General features: G+C 28.1%; 1 protein-coding gene across 1 annotated transcript; it reads right to left on the reverse strand.

Annotated features, from left to right (window-relative positions):
* Positions 1 to 1,217: 1,217 nt before the first annotated feature.
* Positions 1,218 to 25,964, reverse strand: LOC111633569 (mitochondrial glutamate carrier 1-like). Its single transcript, XM_023378163.1, has 8 exons — positions 25,695 to 25,964; positions 10,505 to 10,639; positions 7,877 to 7,932; positions 7,717 to 7,810; positions 7,476 to 7,591; positions 1,729 to 2,013; positions 1,568 to 1,643; positions 1,218 to 1,476 (listed from the first exon to the last, which is right to left on the reverse strand). The coding sequence occupies exons 1-8, from the start codon at positions 25,712 to 25,714 to the stop codon at positions 1,281 to 1,283; spliced, it is 978 nt and encodes a 325-aa protein (XP_023233931.1). The 5' UTR covers positions 25,715 to 25,964; the 3' UTR covers positions 1,218 to 1,280.
* Between the last annotated feature and the right edge of the window lie 736 nt (positions 25,965 to 26,700).

Consider the following 26,700-nt stretch of genomic DNA (forward strand, 5'->3'; position numbering starts at 1 on the left):
AACAATTAATAACACAAAAATTATTTTTTAACAGTTCCATAATAGGTGGTGCCATACACAATTTTAACTTTCAGCTAGTGTTAGTACTAAGTTTAAATTTTTCTTTTAAATGGAAATTAATATAATTGAAAATTATCAGACTTTCTGCTCCCCTTAATCTCATTTCTTGATTGTCAGGAAAGTCTATCAAGAGCCTTGCCAGCTTTTTAATTATTTAATAGTTCAGTTAAATTTAAATGGTTATAGTTATGTATTTCTGAGACTGTGTCTTCCTTTATTTGTTTCTTCACTACTTGGTGCATAAATAGACAAGGCATTTTACATCATCTTTATTGATCTTCTATTGGCCAATTCACGTTTCGGGCAAGGCCCTTCATCCATTGGCATTACATCCAGAATCTTCTTTAAATGAATTAAATTCCAGATGTAATGCTGACGGATGAGAGGTCTTCCCAAAACACGTACTGGCCAATAGAAGATCAATAAAGATGATGCAAAATGCCTTGTGTCTATTTATGCACCCAGTAGTGAAGAAACAAATAAATTTAAATGATTAAAATCATCAATTTTTCAGTATCATGTTACATACACTTAAAGACTCAAGACTAATATTCATAAGAGTAACTAGGCTAAAGTCAAGGAGCCCTGTAGGTACTAAGGACAATTATCCATAAATTATAAATTTTTTAAATGAATAATAACTTTATACAACTTCAAAATATTACAGTATTGAACAATTATATCCCCAAACTGTGTGTTTCAGAAGTCTTCTACTTATGGAATAAAAATATAAATAAATTGTGAATGGAATTCTTCAGGAAAATTTCCAAAATAAACATAGAACTATGTATTGCAGTCTAGTACCAATCATACCAGCATCAGGAGTCAGCTGTAGTGGTTGAAAGATAAAAGTGCCAGAGGGGCTAGAAATACTGAAATCCTAGAGATCTAGCCATGGGTTAATAGAGCCTCATGCAGAGTAAGTAAATAGTAATTTACTTCATAATGTAAATATTATTTTTAAATTTTCTTTTAATAGAAAAGAAAATAGTTAAGAAAAAAAATAATCAAGTAGCAATAATTAGCCAAGAAGAAAGAAGATAGATCATAAATCTGATGATACATGAACCTTTTATGAAGAATCTATTAATATGAAAAGTTGAGAAACTGGAAGAAACATCTCAACATGCATCACTACTCAATAAAATTTTGTTGTGTTTTACCTAAATGCTTTTATCATTTAATATATTTTAAATAACAGTATACTCAGCATTTAATCATCAATTATGGTTGTGCTTAAAAGCCAAAATTGCTTTGTTTAATTTTACACACCTTTCTTTATTACGTCCTAACAGCCACTCAGCAACACCTAAATAATAAACTGTCTGAGCAATTCCAAATAAAGGAGCAATAACTATCATTCGACAGCCAGCACCTTTGAAAAAAGCAGTTGTACCTTCTAGTTGCCAAATTTTCCTATTTAAATTAAAGTAAAAAAAAACAATCAAATTATTAAGTTCCATAAACCTTAATTAAAAGACAATTTTACTTTTAATATTAAACAAACCTGAATGCATCAGGGATACCATTGTATGTTATCTCTCCTCTTCCTTTTTTCAGTACTTGTAATCTAGTTTTCACTACTGAATAAGATAAAAATCTCAAATATTAATTTGAAAATATTCAACATTGCATTAAAGATTTTAAATAACTAGATATTGGATTTACCATCAAAAGGATTTACAGCAAAAGCTGCTGTTGAACCAGCTGCACATCCCGCAAGAAATGATACCCAAAAGACAGATTCACCTGTTCCGTCTTGTCTACGTGGACCCAAAGAATTCAGATGTGCAAAAAGAGGAAAATAAACAACAGAGAAATTGACATCTCTAAGCATTGTTGCTGCAGTGCCTCTGTACAGGCCTAAAATTCCACGGGTTTTTACTAGATTTAACGCTATTGCTGTTGCAGATGTTGCCAACACTGTTTCACCTTCTGCTGCTCCTTTGGCTGCTACAAATAGTTTAAAATATAATAATAAGATATATTTAATTATATAGTTGTTCAAAAACAAATTTAAATGTTTTATATTAACTAACAAGAAAAAAAAACAGTTTGTTGGCTATTAGTATTTTTATCACTCATTAATTTTGTAATTATTCATAAATATATAAATAATTATCTTAAAATAAACATTCATATTAAACACAGACTTTAATGATGCAGGAGATACTGCTAATTTGGTTGGTCCCTATTCTGAAGATATAAAATCTGAAGGTTATAAAGTATGTTAAACAGCTGATCATATTCTTCTATAATGCTTGTCACATGTAGTGTGCAGGGTTTAAGCTGTTACTAGTTTTTTTTTGCTAAAATGCTACAAGAATTTAGATTTAGCAACAATTTTCTTGGCACATTTTGCTAAAATTCTGATGTTTTAACCACTTGTTTTAACTAATGATGGGACGACACCAAAATTTCTCTCCATTCCAATTCTTTTGAATACTTTCTAAAGTTTATTTTGGTTTAGAAAAATTAATGATTTACATTACGAGCACAATACATTAATTAATTAACAAACATCAAGCTTCATAATGGAAAATGATCAGAAAATCCCAAATCAATCTTTTGAAAGAAACCCAAAAATTCTTCATTTATATGCAGATATGCATGCTTTTATTGTGTAGCAGAAAATAAATTTGTAATCTTACTGCAGATGAAGTTAATATTGCAACATTACCACCAAATAAATTATGGCTAATTCCCTTTTACTAAAAGAAAACTATCCCATCATGTGATCTAAAGTCTGAAATCTGTTTTGTTGGCCGACAGAATGACCAGGGGAGAGGGAAGGTAATAAGATTATGCACTTCTTTTTAATGCTTCTCACAATTGACATGCCTCCTAAATGCTGTAATTCCATCGTATTTAACACTAAATGAGGTTTGGCAAATGATGCAACGAGCCAAACAAATATCATCATCATCACAAGTTAACCAAGTTTTGAATTCATTCATTCAAAGCCAGGTTTTTCTAAATGTACAATTTCATGTACTTATTTGAGGAAAAGAAAAATCAAACGAATGCCTAAATTGATTTATCTTGAAAAATCAATTTTTAAAACTCAAAATGGCAGTAAATTTAGAGCAAACAATTACTTTTATTTAAAATCCGGCAAAATGCATTATAGCAACATTTGTGAATTATAACAAACTGTAAAAACAACAAAAAACAAATAAACTTTAATAGTTAATTATAATGGGAAAGTCATTTTATCATTAAAAAACACTTCTGTATAAGCTGAAACTAATTTAGCTTGAACAACACCTTAAATACTTTTTCAGCAACACTTTTAATTTCTATAAAAGAACATTTTTTGACTCTTTTCACATGTCTGTGTCAGGTTTAAGAAAAAGATTTGAACAATTTTCTTAAACAGTGTGAATCTTCTTGTTAAACCTGATGCAGACCTGTGAAAAGGATCAAAAAGTTTTGTTTAAACAAATGGAAGTGTTGCAGAAAAAGTATTTAAGATGTTATTTATGCATTTTATCATTAAGTAAACATACTAAATATTAAAAATAATTTTATATAATTTTTTAAATTAAAATATAATTTTGTTTATAGTTTAAACTGTTTTGCTGAAACTTAAATATGTTTGTCAACTGCCAATTTGATTTAAAATTGCTGGCCAAACTGACCCAATACTTGGCATGTGGCAACACTAATATTACCCTATCTCTCCTAAAATGGGAAGTTAGTACCAACCAATTGCCACACCAACTACGTGAGAAAGTCCACCTTGACAGACATCATCTTGTGTATGGGGCATCACGTATTCTCTGCTTTGTGGACACAAAGTTTCCAATAAACAAATACTTATTTGTTAATATAGTTATTTTAAAAAACACAATTTCTGATGAAGTGGGATTTGTTGCTATCAGATGTAAGAATATATGTCATCAACTAAAGTCTATAAAATGATAGTTGTAAATGACCTCGTAGATTACACTCATATCAACAATTATTGAGTTTCTTTCACACACAGTGCCCACTGTTGATTGTGAAGAGTTTCAGTGAGATGACATCAAGACAATTGGAGTTTTTGTTAATGTAAAAAAATATCAGCAACTTGTTAAATATCTCTATAAATGCTCCCAAGAGGAGCATTTGATTTTCATTCAGCATTTGTTGCCTAGTGTGAATCAAAACCAAGAAGAATTGTTCAATAATGTATGATACTTGTGGATTGTAACAATAGAATTATTGTTATATTGGTAGTGCATTACACTGAAATAATATACAGTATCTGAGGGAACGAACAAATGTTTAAACAATAATGTATTTGTATTGTTCTGGACAGCCTCAATGTTAGCTACAATTTCTAAAATTTTGCTACATCTTATTTAGTAAAATTAGCTAAAATGCTACAGAAAATTTTTTCTCAGCTTAAACCCTGAGTGTGATACTGTCTTTCAAGGCTTTCAGATTTGTAACATGTTCATGATAAATCAAACTTTGTGTCTCCACAACCAAAAATCATATGGATTAAGATCCAGAGAAATAGGTAGCCATATGGTAAAAAACACATGATCAATTTGCTCTGTTATCAGTGAAATGATGTTGCAGAAACTGCTGTACACAGCATCCAATATGTGGAGGAATTCTGTTTGCATGAAAGTGACAATGCCTTGAATCATAACTGTTGCTGTTAGGATACAAGTGTTGAGCATTAGTTGGTATCTCTGGACCATAACAGAGCATATCACAGGCCCCTTGGGACTAGCTTCTTAGAACAAAAATAGTCCAAGGATGAAAAATGTGTGAAGCCACATCAAACTAACATTAGACAAGTGAAGTGATATTTACTGGAAAAGAGTTTCCTTGGACCAATTGCAACAGTTGTTCACTGTTCCATTTGACATGGAAATTTTCCTCATTACTCCACAAGATTTTGCATGGCCAAAACACATCCATTTTGGCAAAAGTTCAATGAAAAGGTCAGGTGGGCTTCCATGTTGGTGGCAACTGTCATTATGGGTGATCACCCATAATGACAGTTGCCACCAACATAGAAGCCACCAAATATAAATATTGATAAGAATGATCCAATTTTTTCAGTACCTTCCATACTGTGCCAGAGGAAGTACACAATTGTCATAATACTGCTTCATGTACACTATTGTAGCCAACAATATTATTCTTTGACTGTCTAACAATACTTATGGAAGTATCTCCAATGAAGTGATAGGTTTGCACCTTTGACCAGGTTGAACTCTCAGATATTCAGTTTCTTTGAATTGAGATCTCATTTTCCTACAAGTTTCTATGTCAATAGTCCTCAGCAAAGATTCTTACAACAGCAAAATTTCTGAAGTACATCTGCAGCATTGCTATTTTGTCTTAAAACAGCTTCATAAGAAATGGTGATGGTCATTGTAGCTGATGGGAATGACATCCAATAGTTGTTACTTTTATACCCAGAACTAGGTATGCTGAAACACACGTGCTTATGCAATGAAAAACTCTTTCATTGCTTGCAGTGGCAAAAGTGCCATAATGGTAAATCTTGTTACTATCTTTCTTTTTTATAAAAATTTCTTCCACATGTCCTGAAATTTCACAATGCCATATTTGTTTGCATTTGAACTGCTAAATAGCTCTCTAGATAGCATTGAATAGAATCTTATTTATCACTTGGAAAGGCACTCAAACTTCACTGTCATATGGCCTTTGATAATGCACATCTCTTACAAAGCATGTCTGTTCTCACTCAACTCAAATCAAGTATCTTGAAAATCTTGAAATTTACAGTGTGACTAAGAAAGGTTTCACCATTAATTTTAAGTACATCAAAATAAATCACATCTACAGTATCACACACATAGAAGACTATTTATGAACATTTATAGTCTTATTTATATTTTTTAGTTATTTTTATTTTGGTTTTTCTTTTTATATTTGTATTTCTACCTTTCATATGTACTTTATTTAATCCCTGTTATATTGTTTTGTATTTCATTTAGAGATTTCATATTGTTTTCCTTCAACGTTCTTTTACACATGTGACCACCAGCACATGTTTAACGAGTTCTATTTTATTTAAATTTTGTTTTTTGAATTTTATTCTAATGTCAGGTTATGGAATTATTCTAATTCCATAACCTGAATATGGAAAGGCACTCAAACTTGCTGTTAAAAGCACTTGAAAATTGCATGTATAAGGTGGTGATCTACTTTGATGTCAAGGAGGCCTTACATGATTGCTGGTCCTTCTGAGAAACACCTCAGCTCTCCTGTCATTTATTTTCAGCTGAACTCATTTCACATTACCCCAAGCTTTCACAAAATTTGAAAGGCTCCCTATAGGAAAAGAGTCAAGGACATTATTCTTAAACAATATCTTGTAAACTAAATGAAGTTAAAATTCTGCATGTGGAAAGAAGACACATCACAGGATTATTCAGAATTGTTAAATTCAAAGAACAGCAATTACAGTGCAGCATAATTAAACATAAAAATTAGTGAAAAAATAACAACCTTGTTTAAGTACATGTTTAAAAATTAAGTGCATGTAATTATAATTAGTCATAATATAGCCAAATAAAAATCCAACAGATTGTTTGGAATTACAATATGATTATTCTTCAATATTAGTTTACTGAATCAGAATTCAGTATCATCATAACAAAACTTACTATATTATGAAATTATTACAAAAGTTTGCTTCTAGCCCTTGGTATAATTAATATAATTACTATATTATGTTATGGCAACCTGTAAATTCAATCTGTTTTCTGCAAGATTTAATGTTTGTCAGTATTCCAAATTCTTTCTTGACAATACTTTCTTTTAATTTTCTTTTCTATTCCTTTAATCAATTCAACTTTTAAAGCAAAAGATAAAACCTATCTATGTTCTACATTAGATGTCACGAAAATGAGATATAGATAATGGAGATTTGTTCAATATTTGTTTAGGTAGTGAACAAATCTCCACTATCTAGACGTGTCACTAAAACTGAAACACAGTGATCTTGCCTACAAACTCTAAATTTATACAAAAAATAAGTTGAACAAACTAAATTGTTTAACACTAATTTAGATACATATTTCAAGAGAATTAATGCAGAATTTGAATTCATTACACTCAACTTCATTTACTGTTTATCAAATTTTTAAAATTTTGTTCCTTATTCTCTTATATGTCAATTTTAACATAAAGTTATTTCCTTATATAAGATTAATTTTATGCAAAAATTGTCACAATACATTCATCTTTGTGCATGTTACAAAATAACAAAACATTTACACATAATTATAATTATTAATTTATAAAATATTTTCAGTAAATTTTATACTAAAACATCTAACTAAAACAAATACATTGCAAAGTTACTTTTATCAATTACTACAAAATTAGATATTTTATGAAACCTTAATATTGTAATAATAAGATTTGATAAACTTAATTACCTATTCTTCCAGCATCCTGCAACTGAATTTTTAATAGTTCCATAGGAGTTGTAACAACAATTTGACAAAATCCTGCAGATCCACCTGCAATCATTTCTCTTGCCAAAGTCAGTTTTCTGTTTACGAAATATATGCATATTAATACATTTATAAATTAACTCAATTCTATAATTAACTATTAAGAGCTGATTAATCTGCTTATAAGTACTGATTGTCCTAGAATTTAAATCTTCCTTCTTGCCTATTCTCAGATGATAAATGATGACGAAAAAAGTCGTTCGCTGCCAGCTTAATCGCCTTCTCGGGGGTTATTAGTAATATATTTACTGCAGAGCCTACACAGTTAATAAAAACAATTATATAAAAATTAAAAAGTTAAATTAATTTTATAATTTTCATACCTCTATACATTCCAAAAAATCCTTCTTTACTGTATGTTTTTTTGAAACAGTCTAACCTAAGATATTTAAAAAAAGTTATTTTTATTATCCCATTAAATTCAACATTATATATTAAATACGTAATAATAGTGTTCACAAAACAAGTAAATAATATTGATTTAAAATTGTCCTAGCAAAATCTTTTTAATATGCTATTAGGGTTTGGCAATTTCTCAAAGAGAGTGCATACTTAATCTGAACATTTTTCTGCTAAACGTTACAGCCAAAAATAATCTATGACAGCTTTTTTAAAAACATAATAAAATTTATAAAATTAACATGCCCCTATATATTTTAACATTGTGTTAAATGGCAGGACTTTGTTGCAGCCCTATACTCCAGAGATTCAAAGGACTATAACACGGCTGGCCATATCTTGTCAATAACAGGAGCCATACATTGCCTATCAAAAATACAAGGGTCTCATTATCTACTGAAACTGATTTTATACAGTGGATATATAATGGGAATACATATGTATAATGGATATAAATTAATAATAAAAATTAAATATACAAAAGCCACAACATGGGTATACAAGAACCACAGTTTGGTGGACACCCCTTGAGACTATTATTATATTATTATTGCACATTTTAACAATGTCTGTAATTCTTTTAACTTTGTTCTTTATATACAGGGGAGGAGCAAAAGTAGGTATACATGTGGCTTGTGAGCACTAAAATTGGCTTTACTTTATCGCTAGACTTATTACACCACCACAGGACATCAAATTAGACTTAGAAAAACACTATTTTATTTTTAGAATGCATTTTGGACATGGAGTCCTTCATCAGCTTTTTTCTACAAAAAATATTAGGAAGTTAACAATTTTTATAAAAAGACCATGATTGACAGAAATGAACAAAGAATGTGGACTTACATTTGACATGTGGATTTGATGCGATGAACATTAATTAAAAGACTAAGCATGCGATAAAAAAAATTTTCCATTAAAAACAGTAATGTTGATACAATAACATAATAGCAAACTGAGGTTCTGGTAAAACAGTAAAGTCGTAAAATTATACATTTTTAAAACAAAATGATGAGTAGATTCACAGTAACACGAACAGAGTAACAAGACGATTCAAAGGACATTCCAGGGTAACCGTCACCCTCACCCCTCTCCATTTTCACACCTCTCCCCTCCCCCCATGTCCCCTCTGGTCAAATATGCATACCACAATTTGTGTAATTTTTGACCAGAGTTGTTATTCATGATTTTCTCTTTGTTTTTTATTATTTTTAAATGTTCGTACCATCTTCTTTTATAGGTATTTTTTTTCCTTTTTAAGTATTTTGACAGTATCCTTTACAATCTGACAGCCTTCATTACTACAGTGGGCAGCTACAGCCGAGCTATCAATGTTGTGTGCTATGGCAGAGATATGTTCATTGAAACAGACCTTTAATTCCCTACTAGTTTCACCAATGTAAGATTTGGGTGTGGTACAGTCACATTCAAGTTTGTAAACAACGTTTTTTTGGTCCCATATGTTAGCATTTCTGTTAGGTACGTTTATTTGCTTATGTAAGCTGTTGCAATGTTCAGTTACCAAAATGTTTCAATTAATGAAAAATGGCAAAGTTTTACCATGTATCAAAATCGATCCATTAAATTTTGAGAACAAACTTGATTCTATAAGATTATACAAGATGTGCTAGCAACTGTTAAACAACACATGATTCATGCAATGTTACTTTCTTGCACAAGCTCATGAAATGATCTTATATCTCGAAAATGAAGCCATGAACCCCCATTTTTTTATTATATTTTTTATTTTGCATCGCAATTAATGGAAAATATCAAAGTTTAATCAAAATCAATTGAATGGATTTTAAGAACAAACACAGTTCTGTAAGCCTCATAGAAGGAGCTTCACTAACACTCTGCTTCAAAAACAGTTTTATATGAGGAAAAACACGAGGGAATGGTTCTCATCAGACCAATTTTAATGCACGACTGAATAATGAGTCTTGTGTTGATATAAGTGTAATTTCTTAATTCTGCAATTTTTTAAAATTGTCATAATTTAATATTAAACACCCTGTAACAAGGTTCACCTTAGAACAAATAAAGAATGTTAATAAAATAAAATAATTTAATATTAACATAAGAATTTTATTTTTAAAATAAGATCTAAAAAAGCTGTATATGGATAACAATATTTTGTTCATGCAAACAAATAACAAATATACTAAAGTAACTTATAATTTACAAATACATTACAATTATTATTACATAAGTTATTTATATAAAAATATTTTTTTGTTTTTAGTTTGAAGAGCAGTCAGATAAATGTTTGGTTCAAAATATGTAATTAACAAAAATAGTTTTTAAGAGTTATCTTCTTGCATTAAAATTAATCTAATGAGAACAAAACCCTCATTTTTTTTTATATAAAAGTACTTTGATCACTTATATTGTATAATATAGTTAATACTAATTCATTCAATATAATACATAGACAAAATATTTGGTTTTACATAATATACATTAACAAAAATCTTTATTGAAATAACGAAACTTTCAAAAAAACAATAATAAATAAATTAAGTGCTTTTTCTAATTAATATTTAACTTACATAGAGGAATACATTTTTTCTCCATTTGGTCCAACTTGTTGATTCTGCAACCTGGTTTTTACTAAATCTATAGGGAAAACACAGGTAACTCCAATGATTCCAGCAATTCCTCCATTAATTACCTTTGGAACTAAACTATAAAATAAAAGTAGAACAAAATATTTTAAATTATGAATACAATAATTTTATTATTATTATATTACAAAATGTAAAAATCTGATTTGTTATACATGATTCCATGTTAAAACAGAATAAAATTCAAAACAAGCACCGAAAAGATATAGGAATCAAAAATATGTATGAATTTACATCAGGCATCAGTCCTAATAAAACTTTTAATTGCAGGAGAGCTTTCAGACTTCTCTGCTCTCCTTTTCTATGATGAGAATATAGTTTACCTCTTTTGTCAAGTATCTTAGAATAATTACTTGACTCTAACCCAGCATTTCTCAAACTTTTTGTTCATGCAATTCAATATATTTCTTTGTAATGGTTCTGCAACCCAAATGTTTATGATATAAAATTTTTTAAAAACCCTGGTATACTAGAGTCACTGTATATTATGTAATGAAATAAAATTATTCATTATTGATAATAACTTCTACGTGTGAAATGTAACATCATGTATGTTTCTATTAAGATCAGTTGAAGCCAATTTCAATTTGTAACAAATTATTTACTTCAATTTTAGTTTTCATTATTCAAATTTAACTATTAAAAATGTAAGACTGACAATTATAAATAAAACACACTATTTCAAAATTATTCAGGAGTCAATTTTACTTTGAAAAATATTAAAAATTTTTTTAAAACTTAATGAACTCTTTTTTAAAATATATTTTTGTAAGATTTTGTCAATTTCATTTTGTATACACACACAAAAAAATTCTTTACAAATTATTTATTAATCCGCTTGTGCCAAAATTCATGTTTTTATTTTTTTGTAATCTATTGTTATGTATGATAATAAATTATGAATTTTTTCTTAACCTGCTCTTTGCAAAAGTTAAGGATTTCTTGGTTTTTGACAGAAATCATGTTTGCTTTTTTGGTTTGCTTTATAACTGGCTTTAATCACTTTCATAAATATCTGCACCAACTGAAACTTTCCTCCTCAGCCTTTTGCCACTTATGTGGATCTGGTGAGAAGACACTGCATTTCATTTGTGAGAGTGCAAGTCTTTGCTCAAAGATATTTGTTCATCTGAGTTCCACTTTGTTGAGCCATGATGACATTCCTCAGCTTTCCTTCAAAGGTTTACTATCATTTTTAAAAGAGATTAGACTTTTCAAGTAATCTCTCATGGGTACACAATGGATTTTTTAAGTCAAAATGCATTTAGTCTATTGACCCCACTTGCACATTAACAATAACAATGTATGAATTTTTCTCAGATTACAGAATTTTTCTTCAGATACCCTATCAGTTGGGGATCTGAGCTATGAAAAATTCATACATATTCCTATTATCTTATCAAGAGTAAAGTAAGATTAATATTAAAATCTTAATATGAGTAAAATATAATTATTCTAAATCAATTACACATTACACTGCAATCACGCAGGTTGTAAGATCTCACTCAACAGCATCAAAATTCTTAAAAGGAAAAAAATTATTATAAAAAGGAAACTATTTAAGCATTTGATAATTATTATAACCAACAAAAATAATAGAATGAATTTAAACACTAGCAACGCCATCAGTGAAATCTGGCAACAATTACTTCAAAAATAAAAAGAGCCCATTTGAACATGCTCTTCCTTATCCTCCCCCACAGTTTATTAATTCATTATGCAATTTGACAGTCAAGAGTGTTAACCTCCTATCTTGGATTATAGAAGCCTCCTGTAATGCAAGATCTTATGATCTTTCTTAATCATACAAAGATATGAAAATAAATATCTTACTTTGTAATCTTTCTTAATTCTGTTATATCATTAATTACTGTTCATTTTCTTTTTAATTTGAATATATTCTGTGTTTCTAGATTTTATTGTCAAAAGACTCAGGTTAAATCTAGACAAATGATAAATATTTGCAAAATGCATTTTCTTGTAACTAATATCAATAAAATTCAAATTCATTCCCATTGTCTCCAATGTTTCTTGTATAAGTCCATAAAAAAGCAATACTAAGCTTTGAATTTTGAAACTGACATTGAAATGAAGCAAATAAATAAAAAAAACTGAAAATATGTACATTCCAGAAAATGATGATATATTTCAGTAAGAGAGAGATTCAAAACACATGAAAAATAATGCAAAAAATTGGCTTAAATTGCAATTTTTCTAGTTACTGCCTTGGCCAACTTAGAACCCAGATTTCATTCAAATTGAGAGATTAAAAAAATGCTTGCAAGTGGAATACCATACACCATCATTAACATTCAATGATCTCTAGCATATATATAAATACACACACACAATTATATTGTATACTGGGACAGAGAAATCACTGAGATCAGCATTATATGTGTGTTTATTGCACATATAATGCCAATCTCAGTGATTTCTTTGTCATACTATAAAGTATTAGGCATGAATATCAATCCATTGATTATTTTTGAGTTATACTGTATATGCTTTTCTGCTCATTAATTAATTTAAGGCATTCAAGCAGCTGTAAATAAATTAAAAACTGCTTGCTTAATCAAAATTAGAGTGCAATCTGATAGAAAAAAATAACAGAGTAAGGAAAATAATGAAGTTAAAAAATATTTAAGAATTAAAAAAGTCATCATCAGGGCAAAATCTGTTTAGTTTACAAAGATAAATTAGAAAATGATGAAAAAAAAAAATTTATACTTTAGATGATTGTATAATAGCAAGAAAAATAGCAAGCAAAATATCTTAAAAATAAATCTTAACAAAGTATTAATAAAAGTTAATTATAGTAATACTCTGGTTTTATTTTTTCAGAACTCTGTTGCATCATTTATCATTTCTTTTTGTGTGGATCCATGCTCCATAACAACAATGCATGCATGTTATATCTCATATTTATTTCTGTATCCATATATATGTTTTAGGAGTTTTATCTCCTATTTGTGTGTACAAACAAGCATAATACTGATGAGTTCCTCATCAGTATGATACAATACTGATGAGTTCCTCATCAGTATGGTACCTGTTTGTACACATTTGTTTTACATTTTCTTAATTTTACATTAGTTTACAATGAATCTACTACTTGTTTACATTTATTTTGGTTTTAAACATTCATATACTTGGTTTTATTTTCAAAAGCTTTCACTTATGCCATTTTAGTGAGTGGAGTAACTTTGTCACTACCTGTTTTAAATTTCATTCAGACTGGGTGTGCTCTATGACTATTGGGAGGGTTTTCATATTATTAATTTCCAGAATGGTTTTTACTTCTAAAAAATATTTTTTATAAGATCTGTCAAGAAGACCTTTTCTTAAATCCTCTAAAAATATTTTTGTAAGAATTTTCCTAAAAAATTCTTTCTTACTGATGATCACATTTTTTGTTTCTTTAAGCTTATTAAAGAATATTAAAACTATTTAAGAATTCCTTTCCAGTTTGTTTTCCCACTTCCTTTGTACCCTTCACTGGCCCCATTGCCTTTTATACTACTTTTTGTTTTTTAGGTGGTACTACAGGTGTTTTCGTTACAAAACTTCTTTCCAGTACGAAATTATTTCAATGCCTTTATTAAAAGTTACTTCTTACCAGGTACTGTTCCAATATATATATACTAGAAACACACATAAAAACCTTTACATGACCAGTAAAAATATTTAATGAAAACCAACTAACGTTTTCGACTACCTTCCTCAGTCTTCTTCACGTTATAAATTCTGAGATTATTTATTTAGGTTTGTTTTTATTTTTTCAAATATTTGATATGTTGTCTTCTTCAAAGGTGAGAATTTTAATATTATTTTTATCTATTTTACAGTTTGTGGGTAGTAAATGATCATAGAATGGGGAATTAGGTCTATTGTATTTTAAATCTGCCTCATGTTCTTTATATATAACTACAGTTATAGTTTATTTTTGCCAAAACATGTACAGTGTATGGATATGGAAATAAAAGGCATGTGTTGTTATGGAACATTGAACCACACAAAAGAGACTACATTAATAGTTTTAATAAACAAATTACTTCTACATTCAAAGTAAAAATTGCTTGTAATAAGATGATAAAAATTAAACAAACTACAAATCAATAATATGCTATAGTCAAATTATTTCAAATTATATTTTAATGATATAATATTATAAATAACAACAGTGAAAATACAATAGAATCTGATTAATTTGAGATTAACAAATTATTGACTAATAGAACTCATTATTATTCCTTTTAAAATTCTTACTTACAAGGGGAACCCAGGATGTTGTCATCACTGATTTCGACAAAATTTTGTGGATGTGTAGTATTTACTTGTACTTAAACTGTACCAAAGCCATAGGACCCACTATTCAGGCATTCTTGAGAAAATCACAATTAAAGTTTTTCTAGAACTATTAATATGTATGCAGAAGTGCCATTTATCCATTCATGGAATGGTGTGAATAGTTAAGGAGTTGCATGAAGAGTGTTAATATGCAGGTTCGAATCATGTATGGAAGTTTTTTTGTTTACATTTATAATTTAATCTTATTGTTCTTAAATTTATTATGTACAATTTTTATGTCATTTTTAATTATTGAATTTTAAATTTATTATTCTTCATAAAATATCAGGAAATTCAAAAATTATTTTTCAACAATTTAAAGTTTTCAGCACATGCAATAAATACTTACAATTACTGTTTCACAAGAATATGACAATATGACAATATTTTGGGTGATATTTACCATAAAAACAGCTAAAACATAATGGTTTAGTGCACCATGCATAAATAATCATTGCTATTGTATTTGTACAATCTTTACATTTTGTTTGTCTTTGTTTTACATTTTCCACCCTGATAGGGGTGGAAAATAAAAACTTCATTAACATTTTTGAAAATATTTCTTTCACATGTTATTTGAGATGCAAACAATGCATATTTTAACATATCACAAAAAAATTCATGCACCCAACTGGTTGAGAATTAGAGAGTGCATTTTAATAGCATCTTTCATGATTTGCTATTTCTCTGTCGGTTTTAAGGCAATAGCTACAGTACACTACTGCTTGTTGATGCTATAGGAATATCCATATCTCACAAACCAAACACAGTACAAGCAACAACGTCTTCTATAAAAGTTTGTTTGGCATGCTTAATGGTTTTATTTATAATGTCTACCATTGGTCACTGATGGATGAATGAAAAGAGAATCCTAGCTGTCAACTTTGGTCACTTCCCTTTCTACATCAAAGAGATCTTTCCCTTTCTACACCCAATGAACTTTAGTGGTGCACTTACCTCTCTGGTAAAACTGGACCATCCAAACAGAAAGCATAATCTTTATCTAGTTTTCTTTCCTGATTAGATTAGGTTTATCTACCTACTAATATATTATATACAGTATTTATATAATATATTTTTTGCTGGAGAGTATGGAAGATATTGAGTATCTTATTATAATATCTTCCTATCCTTACACATAAAATGTATTATAAATGTATTGATATGTATAAGAACCTATATTACATTAAACAATACAAAATATGATTATAATGTTATATGTATTTTCTAAATATGAAGTGATCAAAATTTAAAAAAAATAAATTTTTGATGACTTTAAAAACTGTACATAAGTTTAACAACAATAAGATTAAATTATAAATGTAAAAAAATTTTTATTGCAAATGGGATTCAAACCCGCATGCAACGCCTTAACTAATCTTGCCATGAACACAGAAATGGCACTTCTTTTTAGGTATTAATAGTTCTAGAAAAACTTTAATCACAATTTTCTCAAAAATGCTTGAATGATGGTCCTGTGGCTTTGGTAGAGTTTTAGTACAAGTAAATACTACACATCCAGAAAATTTCGTCAAAATCGGTGATGACAATCTCCCCGGTCCCCCTTGTAAGTTCTAAAGATTAAATAATTAGAAAGTAGTATACCTTCATATTTCAAAAATAAAACTCCAAAAGAGAAAGTATCATATAGTCTACTAGTTTATAGAATGTTGATTTCAAGAATTCTTTGAAAAGCATGCATTTTGTAATAAAATTGTCATGTTTCAGATTTAGCATTACTTATATGTGAATAGTCTAGTTTTTATAATGTCTAAATATAGAATATTTACAAATTTATTTTTAGTTAAAATGTGTTATCACCAAAGAATATCAAATATTAGCAGAAAACTAGGTTATTTTCAAAATTGAACAATTTGAATTTTTGATAATTCAAACTTTTTTTTGAAATCTGTGTTCAATTTAAAAGGGTAAATTGTATGTCATCATCATCTAGTTTAAAAATTATTTTTAAAGATAATTAAATGCATGTATTCATTACAATAACTGTATACAAATATACAACTATAAATGGAATAAATATAACTTTTTTCATTAAATAATGTGTTGATAATTTAACATTTATGTAAATAATTTTTAAATTTAACTAGGCTTATATATTATTTTAATTTTAAAAACAGTAGAAATGAATATGTTAAAATGTAAACATAGATCAATGTTGAAATTTGAAGAATATACTGTATAAGTAACATTAGTAATTTTATATCAATTAGCCTTTTTTTAAATATATAATACGATATAAGTTATACAAATACACAGCACATAATTTTACTGAAGGGTTATCATATAATGAAATGTAAATGCCTAATATGCCTTCTAAAATGAACTTTTATTCCTGGTGTTAATGGCCCTCATCAGTTAGATAATCCTCATTTAAATATAAGGTAATTTAGGAAGCATATGTGTTTCAAGTGCATAAAAACCTTTCAATAAAATTATGTACTACATATTTGTATAAGTATATTGCTTATATATTAGTAATTTTGTTTCTTTTAAAGTTCTTCTTGAGTTTAAATAATTTAAAAGAAAATTACAAAATTCGAAATACACTATATTTGAATATTCATAAATTAAAAATATTTTATTGGACATATCCAGGAAAGTGCATCTGGTGCTGCAACATTCCCTCGATACCAAAGCAATCCCTATAAGAAATTCTTTAGTTTTAAGGTGTTAATACTTTATATATAAATTAAAGATGTTTATGTGAGATCATTGTAAAATATAAAGTTATAATTACATTTATTTAAATATGTAAAAAAGAGCAATGGTAACTATCAATGAACTAGTTTATGAGATGGCACCTGATAGTGTAAAACCTCATTTGAAGTATAATTAGATAGCAAGAGACACATATAGTAGTGAATAAGTTTATTTATTTTTACTTGTTTTCATATTTCTAGTGCATCTCAAACTAAATATATAAAATTACTTGTCCTGACTGACTGATCCATCATTGCCCAGAGCAAACCGCTGAACCCAAAGACGTGAAATTTGGTACACAGTTAGGGTACGTCATGAAAATGCACACTAAGAAGGGATTTTTTTGAAATTTCCTCATGGGGGAGAGGGAAAGGATTAAGGCTTAACCTGAAGAATAGCTTCTACTGTACTATTTTAGATGCAATTTTTTGTTTTCAACTACGTTTAGTTTTCATTGAGTACTTTCATTGACGTGTATTAAATTGATAACATTTCAGACATTGTTATAAATATTTTTATATATTTCAATTTTTTTACCAAATGTTCGAACCATTTTAAATTTGAATTTGTTATTGAATATTGGTTCAATTATAGAATGATTGTAAACGTTCCAGAAAATTGATCAAATTGAAAATAGTTCATTTGATTCTCAGCAATTCTCATCATTTTCAGTGGTAGGTGTTATATAACAANGATAATCCTCATTTAAATATAAGGTAATTTAGGAAGCATATGTGTTTCAAGTGCATAAAAACCTTTCAATAAAATTATGTACTACATATTTGTATAAGTATATTGCTTATATATTAGTAATTTTGTTTCTTTTAAAGTTCTTCTTGAGTTTAAATAATTTAAAAGAAAATTACAAAATTCGAAATACACTATATTTGAATATTCATAAATTAAAAATATTTTATTGGACATATCCAGGAAAGTTCTTCTTGAGTTTAAATAATTTAAAAGAAAATTACAAAATTCGAAATACACTATATTTGAATATTCATAAATTAAAAATATTTTATTGGACATATCCAGGAAAGTGCATCTGGTGCTGCAACATTCCCTCGATACCAAAGCAATCCCTATAAGAAATTCTTTAGTTTTAAGGTGTTAATACTTTATATATAAATTAAAGATGTTTATGTGAGATCATTGTAAAATATAAAGTTATAATTACATTTATTTAAATATGTAAAAAAGAGCAATGGTAACTATCAATGAACTAGTTTATGAGATGGCACCTGATAGTGTAAAATCTCATTTGAAGTATAATTAGATAGCAAGAGACACATATAGTAGTGAATAAGTTTATTTATTTTTACTTGTTTTCATATTTCTAGTGCATCTCAAACTAAATATATAAAATTACTTGTCCTGACTGACTGATCCATCATTGCCCAGAGCAAACCGCTGAACCAAAGACGTGAAATTTGGTACACAGTTAGGGTACGTCATGAAAATGCACACTAAGAAGGGATTTTTTTGAAATTTCCTCATGGGGGAGAGGGAAAGAATTAAGGCTTAACCTGAAGAATAGCTTCTACTGTACTATTTTAGATGCAATTTTTTGTTTTCAACTACGTTTAGTTTTCATTGAGTACTTTCATTGACGTGTATTAAATTGATAACATTTCAGACATTGTTATAAATATTTTTATATATTTCAATTTTTTTACCAAATGTTCGAACCATTTTAAATTTGAATTTGTTATTGAATATTGGTTCAATTATAGAATGATTGTAAACGTTCCAGAAAATTGATCAAATTGAAAATAGTTCATTTGATTCTCAGCAATTCTCATCATTTTCAGTGGTAGGTGTTATATAACAATTACTATAGTTGTTGAAATACTGAATATAAATGGGGTTTGCTTGCAAAATCTGCATGGGCGAAGTTGCAGATAACAGCTAGTTCATAATAAAATTTTAATGATGTAAGATCAAATTATAACATACACATTATTACAACAAATATTTCTAATACTTTATTATATTACAAAAAAGATTCATAAAGAAAAATGTTTTTAAATATAATTTTATGTAGTATAATAATAAACTGCACATGTAATTATTACACACAGTATATAATTTCAACAATCAAGAAGCAATTATTTATTGTGATATCACAATACCACACTGCAATTCTTAATCATATTTTTAATAATATTTTAATTTAAAATATATGCTCATCACCTCAAATTGTGTCTTGACCCAGTACATCATATTTTTCCATTAGCAATAGAGTCGTGCAGGACATCTAACTCCTTTCAGGGAAAAATTTTTGAATTGAAATAATGTTTGCATCAAAGTATATACTATACTTATATATAGTTAATATATAGTTAATTGGGGCATCCTGTCCCTAATTTTTTCATATCTGGTTTCAGCCTTCATCTATCTGACTCCATTCTCAAGATTAAGGAAAGACAGTCAGAGGGATGACAGTGGGAATTTATAGGCTAATATTTTTTTCAAATTGCAGCCCAACTACCACTGAATCAAATAGAAAATTATACAATAATTTCATAAATATTCTGGTTCAAATCCCATAATACGGTTGCAATTTTTTTTTTATGGATATATCAGATTAGACTTTGTTCTCTAGTCCTTATCTAAGCTGACATGACAAATCTGAATATTGATTCAGGCCATAAAGATAAAATTATATCCTGTAATATCCAACATTATGTCTATATGAAGAAATAAATTCTAAAGATGTATAGAATGTACCAGTGGCACACCCAGGGGTGGGCCAAGTGGCCCTGGCACCCCCAAAGTAAAAGGAAAAAAAAACACTAGTATATTTTCCAAAAATATTTTCCTAATTAAAATTCATTTTTTGTATTTATATTGTGTCATGTCTTTTATTTCTGTACTACCTATGAATTAGTGGTCGTATAATGTGGGAATTTTGAGTCAACATTGAAAATCTTTTTTATCCACTCAACTTGATTCCCCTCAAGATTAAATCTTGAGTGCACCATTGGAATATATAATATATGTAGATATCAGAATTTCCAGTTCTATTATCTGATTTCATTTTAAAACTTCATATTTAATTATTTTAATTTTATTAATTTTATAATTTTCATTCATTTTGATTAATTTTTATTTATGAATATTAAAAATTAGAATGAAGTTTCAATTATAAAACATTCTCTTTTGTAAAATATCATCTTTAATGTTTAAAATGCTTCCTAGTATGTGATATACTACTGTATTTATTTTATGCAAGTTATCAAATAGATTAAATAAAATTTATCAGTCCAATTACAACATTTTGATAAAAAAGTTATTTAATATACTGATTTGTTTTTATTATAATAAAGTGTCAAGAGTAATTATTCAATTAATAATTCTGTATAAGAAAGAATATATTTACTTTTATAAGAATAAAACCATCTTTTTATGCAGAAAATTAAGATCAGAAAATTCCATAATCAAGAGTCTATGAAGTAAAACACTTAAAGCAAGATATGGCTCATATTTGAACATTTATTTATATAGAGAGATAAATTTATAACTTATTGATTAAAAAAGTTTGGCTTAAATAGAACAAGGCCATACAATCTCATCCATAATGTAGTAATCAAATTGAATAAAATATTTAATAAAAATTTGAGAAAATTTTCTAAAGAGAGAAATTTATAACTATTAAATTACTGAAATTCTTAAAGTTTTTTTTATCAATATATTATATAAAAGTCAATATAATATCAATTCTATAAATAACTCAATAACAATATTGTAGTACAAAATTTAAGTACAAACAAATTTTCATTTTTTTAATAATTTATATTGTAATAAATATCACAAAAATCTAAAATTATCAAGAAACTAGAGCAATTGATACATTACAAAGGGTTAAAATTCAGTGTCAAAGTCCATTTGTGTACTTAGACTTTGAAAACAAAACAAACTATTGTAATCTAGAAATACATTTAAAATGTTTTTTAATGCATTCTTTTAATTGTATTGTTCTAAGGTTAACTCAAGCAATTAAACAGAAGTTTAAAATACATTACAAATAAAAGGCACAAAGACTAAATAAAGTAAACTCTTAACTATAACACATTTGAAAATTTTGACCCGTATTTAAATAATGAAAACAAAAATTACTCTGTTATAATGCCAAGCGATTTATAATCACTACAAAGTATACCTTGACAATAAGAACAAGGTACAATGGATTGCCGAAACATTAGAAAATCTGGTTGTTTGCCATTTGGCACAAAGCAAATTTTTAAACAACAAATTCTTTAAAGATGTAAATGAAACTTGAGGCATTAGGATATTTTAAAATATTGCTTATTTGAGCAAAATTTTCATAAGTGTAGATCTTGAAGTTAAAATAAATAATAAACCCTTAACCATTTCACATTTATTATGTGTTCTTTTTTTATGCTATTTACAAATATTAAAAACACTCAATTTTACTAAAAACATCTACCACTATTTTTATTAATTTATATCTCAGCTTGATATATTGCAGAAGTGTTGCAGACATTAATTAGTTTTTTTAACTAAAATAGCTTTAGCTTTATATCACATAATAAATTAAACTGGAATGACAAAAATCAATTTATAACATACATTATGCTATATGTCATACCTAATAACTGATTTTAAAAAAAAAATTTAACCTAGATTTTTACATTAACATCATTGCTGGTGAATAATAGATATATACATGATTTAAATTGTAAATTTTCTATAAAAATTATTTTTTTTTAAATTATAAAAAAATAATNGCCCCGTAAATAGGATGAAGGCCCAGATACCTTGTTGGTCCTCAGCAATAAGGTTTAATTACTAAATATTAAACTTAAGATAAAATTAATTTACTTATTAGCTGATATTAAATTTTTATCTGAATATTATAATTACTTTTAAATATACAATAATTTAACGTTTTATTCCAGCTATTTTTTCACTATAATTATTATTACAATCACGATTGCACTCGAAAAGAAATGTTCTAAGAAACTTGCAGGGACATTCCGAATGCATTTTTCTGTAAATTGTTTTACTTGAACGGATTATGTAAATAATGTTAACAAAAGTAAAATGGACATTTTCGATAATCCGATCTGAATCTAAATTACCGGGAGTTTTCGTATGTTCCCAAAATCGTATCGACATTCAGTATTTCTGACTCCAGACGGTCCCTGGAATCAATATCGAAGAATATATTATTAATGATTAAACACATTTAGCTGTAGCATTAAATGGCATCATGGATAATCTGGAACTATTCAATATCCGTTATGCTAAATTACGGTGCATTTTTGTGTTCCTAAAATTCGTAATCTTTGCGATTCGTTGCATACGAATCGCAAAGTTTCATATGCAATATAATTTCTGTACATTTTTACGTACGCTGTTTAACACACAAAGTCAATTTGAAAATAATACAGTGAGTGACAATACTGGGTTATGACTGATTCAATAAACTACAAAAATAAAAAAAAATAAAAAAAAACGTTAATGAACACATGGTTGCACGAAATTGGCATTTTCAATATTCCAAACACGTGTAGTATTTATTTTCCATACACAAACTGTTTATTAACCCAGGGGTTTTACAGTACCTCGCCTCTAAAACAAGTTTCAATTTTCAGAGTAATTGTTTCTGTGTGTTGGTCTGTATAGGCATATTGCTGACATTATTTACATTTTAATAGAATTTTAGCTTTTTTGGAAAGTGAAGTGTGACATAAAGACAATCTTTGCTCTTTTGTTTGTTTTGAAGGTAATTACGAATCAGATGATATTAAAAGATCATGTACTAAATCGGTCCTTGTATTTATTTGAAAATTTTTTGCGTGATATTCTTTATATTGTTTTATGCTTTCATTACACGTTTCCTGCACTTTCTTCGAAATATTGCAGATTGAATTATTTGAGCTCCTCGAATCAAATCTTTGTGAACACTTACAGGCATACGCAGCCAGGGGTTCTTTTCAACAGAATTTGCCATCTCGATAGCGTAGTTATTAAATTTTTCTGTACCCACCACTTGCCAGCAGTTCTATAACTTGGCAAAATTATTCTAAATCGTTTTATAATATTCATGTCCACGTCAATTATAGACGAAGATAACCCAGGATTTGCGAAGAATCTGTGAACACTACTAAAAGTGATTTAATTTTTAAGTAAAACGAACAAATTCGAGCAGCTAAATTTTACAGAATTTATTCAATAAACCNCAAGAGAAAGTAACAAAGAAACGGCACGGTTACATTAAAAGGAAAAATTAAATGTAAATTTGAGACGTTCATTTCTCCCACACTCGATTTTTGAAAATCCAACGACCCCAATTTTTTTTGTCAGGAACGCCAAAGGCGAAACGAATCCACATTAAAAGTGATTACGTATAGGAAAGTAGGGAAAACAAATACAGTGGTACCTCAGGATACGAAATTAATCCGTTCCGAAACTGAGATCGTATCAGGAAAATGTCGTAAGGTGAATCATTTTTTCCCATACGATTACATGTAAAACCAAATAATTCGTTCCAACACGAAAAACTCACTCAAATTAAAGCTAAGTAGTACATTAAAAAAATAACTGTAGTAAGAAAAACAAATGAAAAATGCGAACTAATGTAAACTCGTATGGTGAGTTTTTGTTCGTATCGTGGAGCAAAAATATGTTCGAATTTCATCTCGTATCCTGAAAATTTCGTATGCTGGGACGTTCGTATCCTGAGGTACCACTTGGTAAAGGTTTATGTTGTACAGTGAAACGTATTTTTCATTCTCACATATTTCATAAATAACAAAAATTGAGAGTCTAAATTTTGTGATTTTCTAATAAAATAAAAAGAACTAGATAAAACATGTTGAGGCAATAAGAGGGAGAATATCATCAGTTGTCATTAGTATGGAAGAAAATTAAAACAGTTTGTATTTTGACTGAAAAACACACGTAAAGGATTGTTTATAATATACCGAATTATTTTTCCAGCCAAGATTTTACAACGTTTCAGTTTCTAACAAGTTAGATACTACGACCTCAGTTTTGGATCCGTTTCAAATGGATCCAAGCGTTGAACGCGTGTTAAGTATAAAAGAGTAATTGTTCTTACACTAAAAAAAATTAGAATATAACTTTCGCTACTGAAACTTTTCTCAGTTGTTAACTTTCTTTATACACTACAAGTGTTAAATAAGTTTTTATTTCCAAATTTATGAAAATATATTTTCCATTTATACTATAAAACATTTAGTCAAAAAGTAAGGCTTGGATTGATTGCCTTATGGCAACGCCACACGAGTGCAACCTGCAAAGAGGGATAAATAATTAGGTCAACACGAATAAACTTTTATTTAGTTATTTCATTTCTCCAGGTGCAGTGGATTGTTTAAAAATATGAATAACCAATGAACGTATTGGAAAAATGAAAACAATTAGATGCGAGGTTAATTTTATAACGGTGGCCGAAAGACATAGAATCAAAATTTTTTGACGATGAACATAGTTTAAATGAATTTATATTTATTTGTATTAAAAATTTACGAAATTGTTTTTTCATTCTTTCAAGTTATTTGCTGTAACAAAAAGTAGAGAAGATTTAGTTGTACACCAAATCCTATGGAGATTTCACCATCCCATATTCTCTGAAATTGTTTTGCGTTCCTTCGCTAATTTTCAATGTCTTATTGATTATTGTATACCGATCCGGTCGATGTCTGCCCCTTCTCTTTTGGTTAAAATCACGAAAGAACTTAATAAAATATAGACCTAACTNAAGAATGAAGCAAATAGCTATGAAAAATAACAAGTCATTATAGCATTATGTAATATAAATTATAATCATCATCATCAAGGATCTTTGGCTTTTTTTAAATTGCTACAAGAAAACTATTTTTAAAAACACATTAATATACAGTACCAATTATAAGTGAAGACATTTAAACATTAAGTTAAAACATTTAAACGATGAAAATAAATGTAATATAAATTAAAGTTTTAAGGATCAAATCGAAATGAAATATCTTAATTAAATTTAAATTTAAAAAGAAATAATCGTAATACATACGGAAATTCTCTTGCAACCATATTTCAAATGCTAAGGATGTAAATCACGTGTAAGGAAATTGATTAATATATTCAAAATTCTTGTAAATTTCAGATTTGGACGATCGAAGCGGAGTTAAAATTTTTGGGTTAAATTCGTTTTTTTATTTCTTGTTTTGGGATCTCTAAACCGAAAAAAATATCCTCCGAAACGAAGACGGAGGACTTAATCTCCCTGAGGATGCAGAGGAAAAGGAAGGAAAGGAGAAGGGAGTGCAATACAATGACTTGCGCCAAATCAGTGTTGCCAACTCGGAACATAAATGGAATTTTTCCGTCATCAATCAATTCTATCGATTATCTGTCTTAAAATCGATATTATTTTTAATATCCGATATGATTATTGATTTCTATCAACTAGACGTGTTTATTACATCTAATCTATTATAAATATAGTATTTGAGTTAATAGAAATTGGAATAATATATCGGACTCTGATTTCAAATTCCGGTATATTTTTGCAATTTCGCGTTACATTTTTATTATTGGTATATTAAAGTAAAGAAATACTGTATTATGTTTTATTTCTCGTTTTTCATTGTATTTCCTTTGTTATTGGTACGACCGAAAACTATGTAATGTACAGTACTGTACCATTATGGGTAAACACAAGAAATTTTAAATATTTTAAAATAAGTATTAACTACAATGTAGATCTTTCTATTCCGCTGCGAAGATACTACTTTTAGGATTCTTAATATGGCAGCGATCTGCTTCAACCAATTCTATAAATTTCCCTCTATTGCTATTGTGTGCTCGATGAGGACATTACAAGTATGATTCAATAGATTTGATGACAAAATGTAATGTAAGTATATCGATTTTTTATTGCCGAAAACTTAATTATTACATTTTTCACGGTTACTTACTTAATTTTTAATGTAATTCTTGAATATTTTACAAAATAGCGTAAGAATACTTTTAAAGTCAAAATGAAGAACGTTCCTCGTATAGATACAATATGAGGA

The sequence above is a fragment of the Centruroides sculpturatus genome, unplaced genomic scaffold, assembly GCF_000671375.1.
Source record: "Centruroides sculpturatus isolate CEXI.00-Female unplaced genomic scaffold, Cexi_2.0 scaffold831, whole genome shotgun sequence".
NCBI lineage: Eukaryota > Metazoa > Arthropoda > Arachnida > Scorpiones > Buthidae > Centruroides > Centruroides sculpturatus.

Bases quoted from the DNA above. Each gene is read 5' to 3' on its own strand.
- LOC111633569 (XM_023378163.1), bottom strand. From the start codon at position 25,714: ATGGTTGCAAGAGAATTTCC. The intron at 7,811-7,876 runs GTATGAAAATTA...TTAACTGTGTAG, and splicing joins ATTTTTTGGAATGTATAGAG to GCTCTGCAGTAAATATATTA. The intron at 7,592-7,716 runs GCAAGAAGGAAG...TTTCGTAAACAG, and splicing joins CATTTATCATCTGAGAATAG to AAAACTGACTTTGGCAAGAG.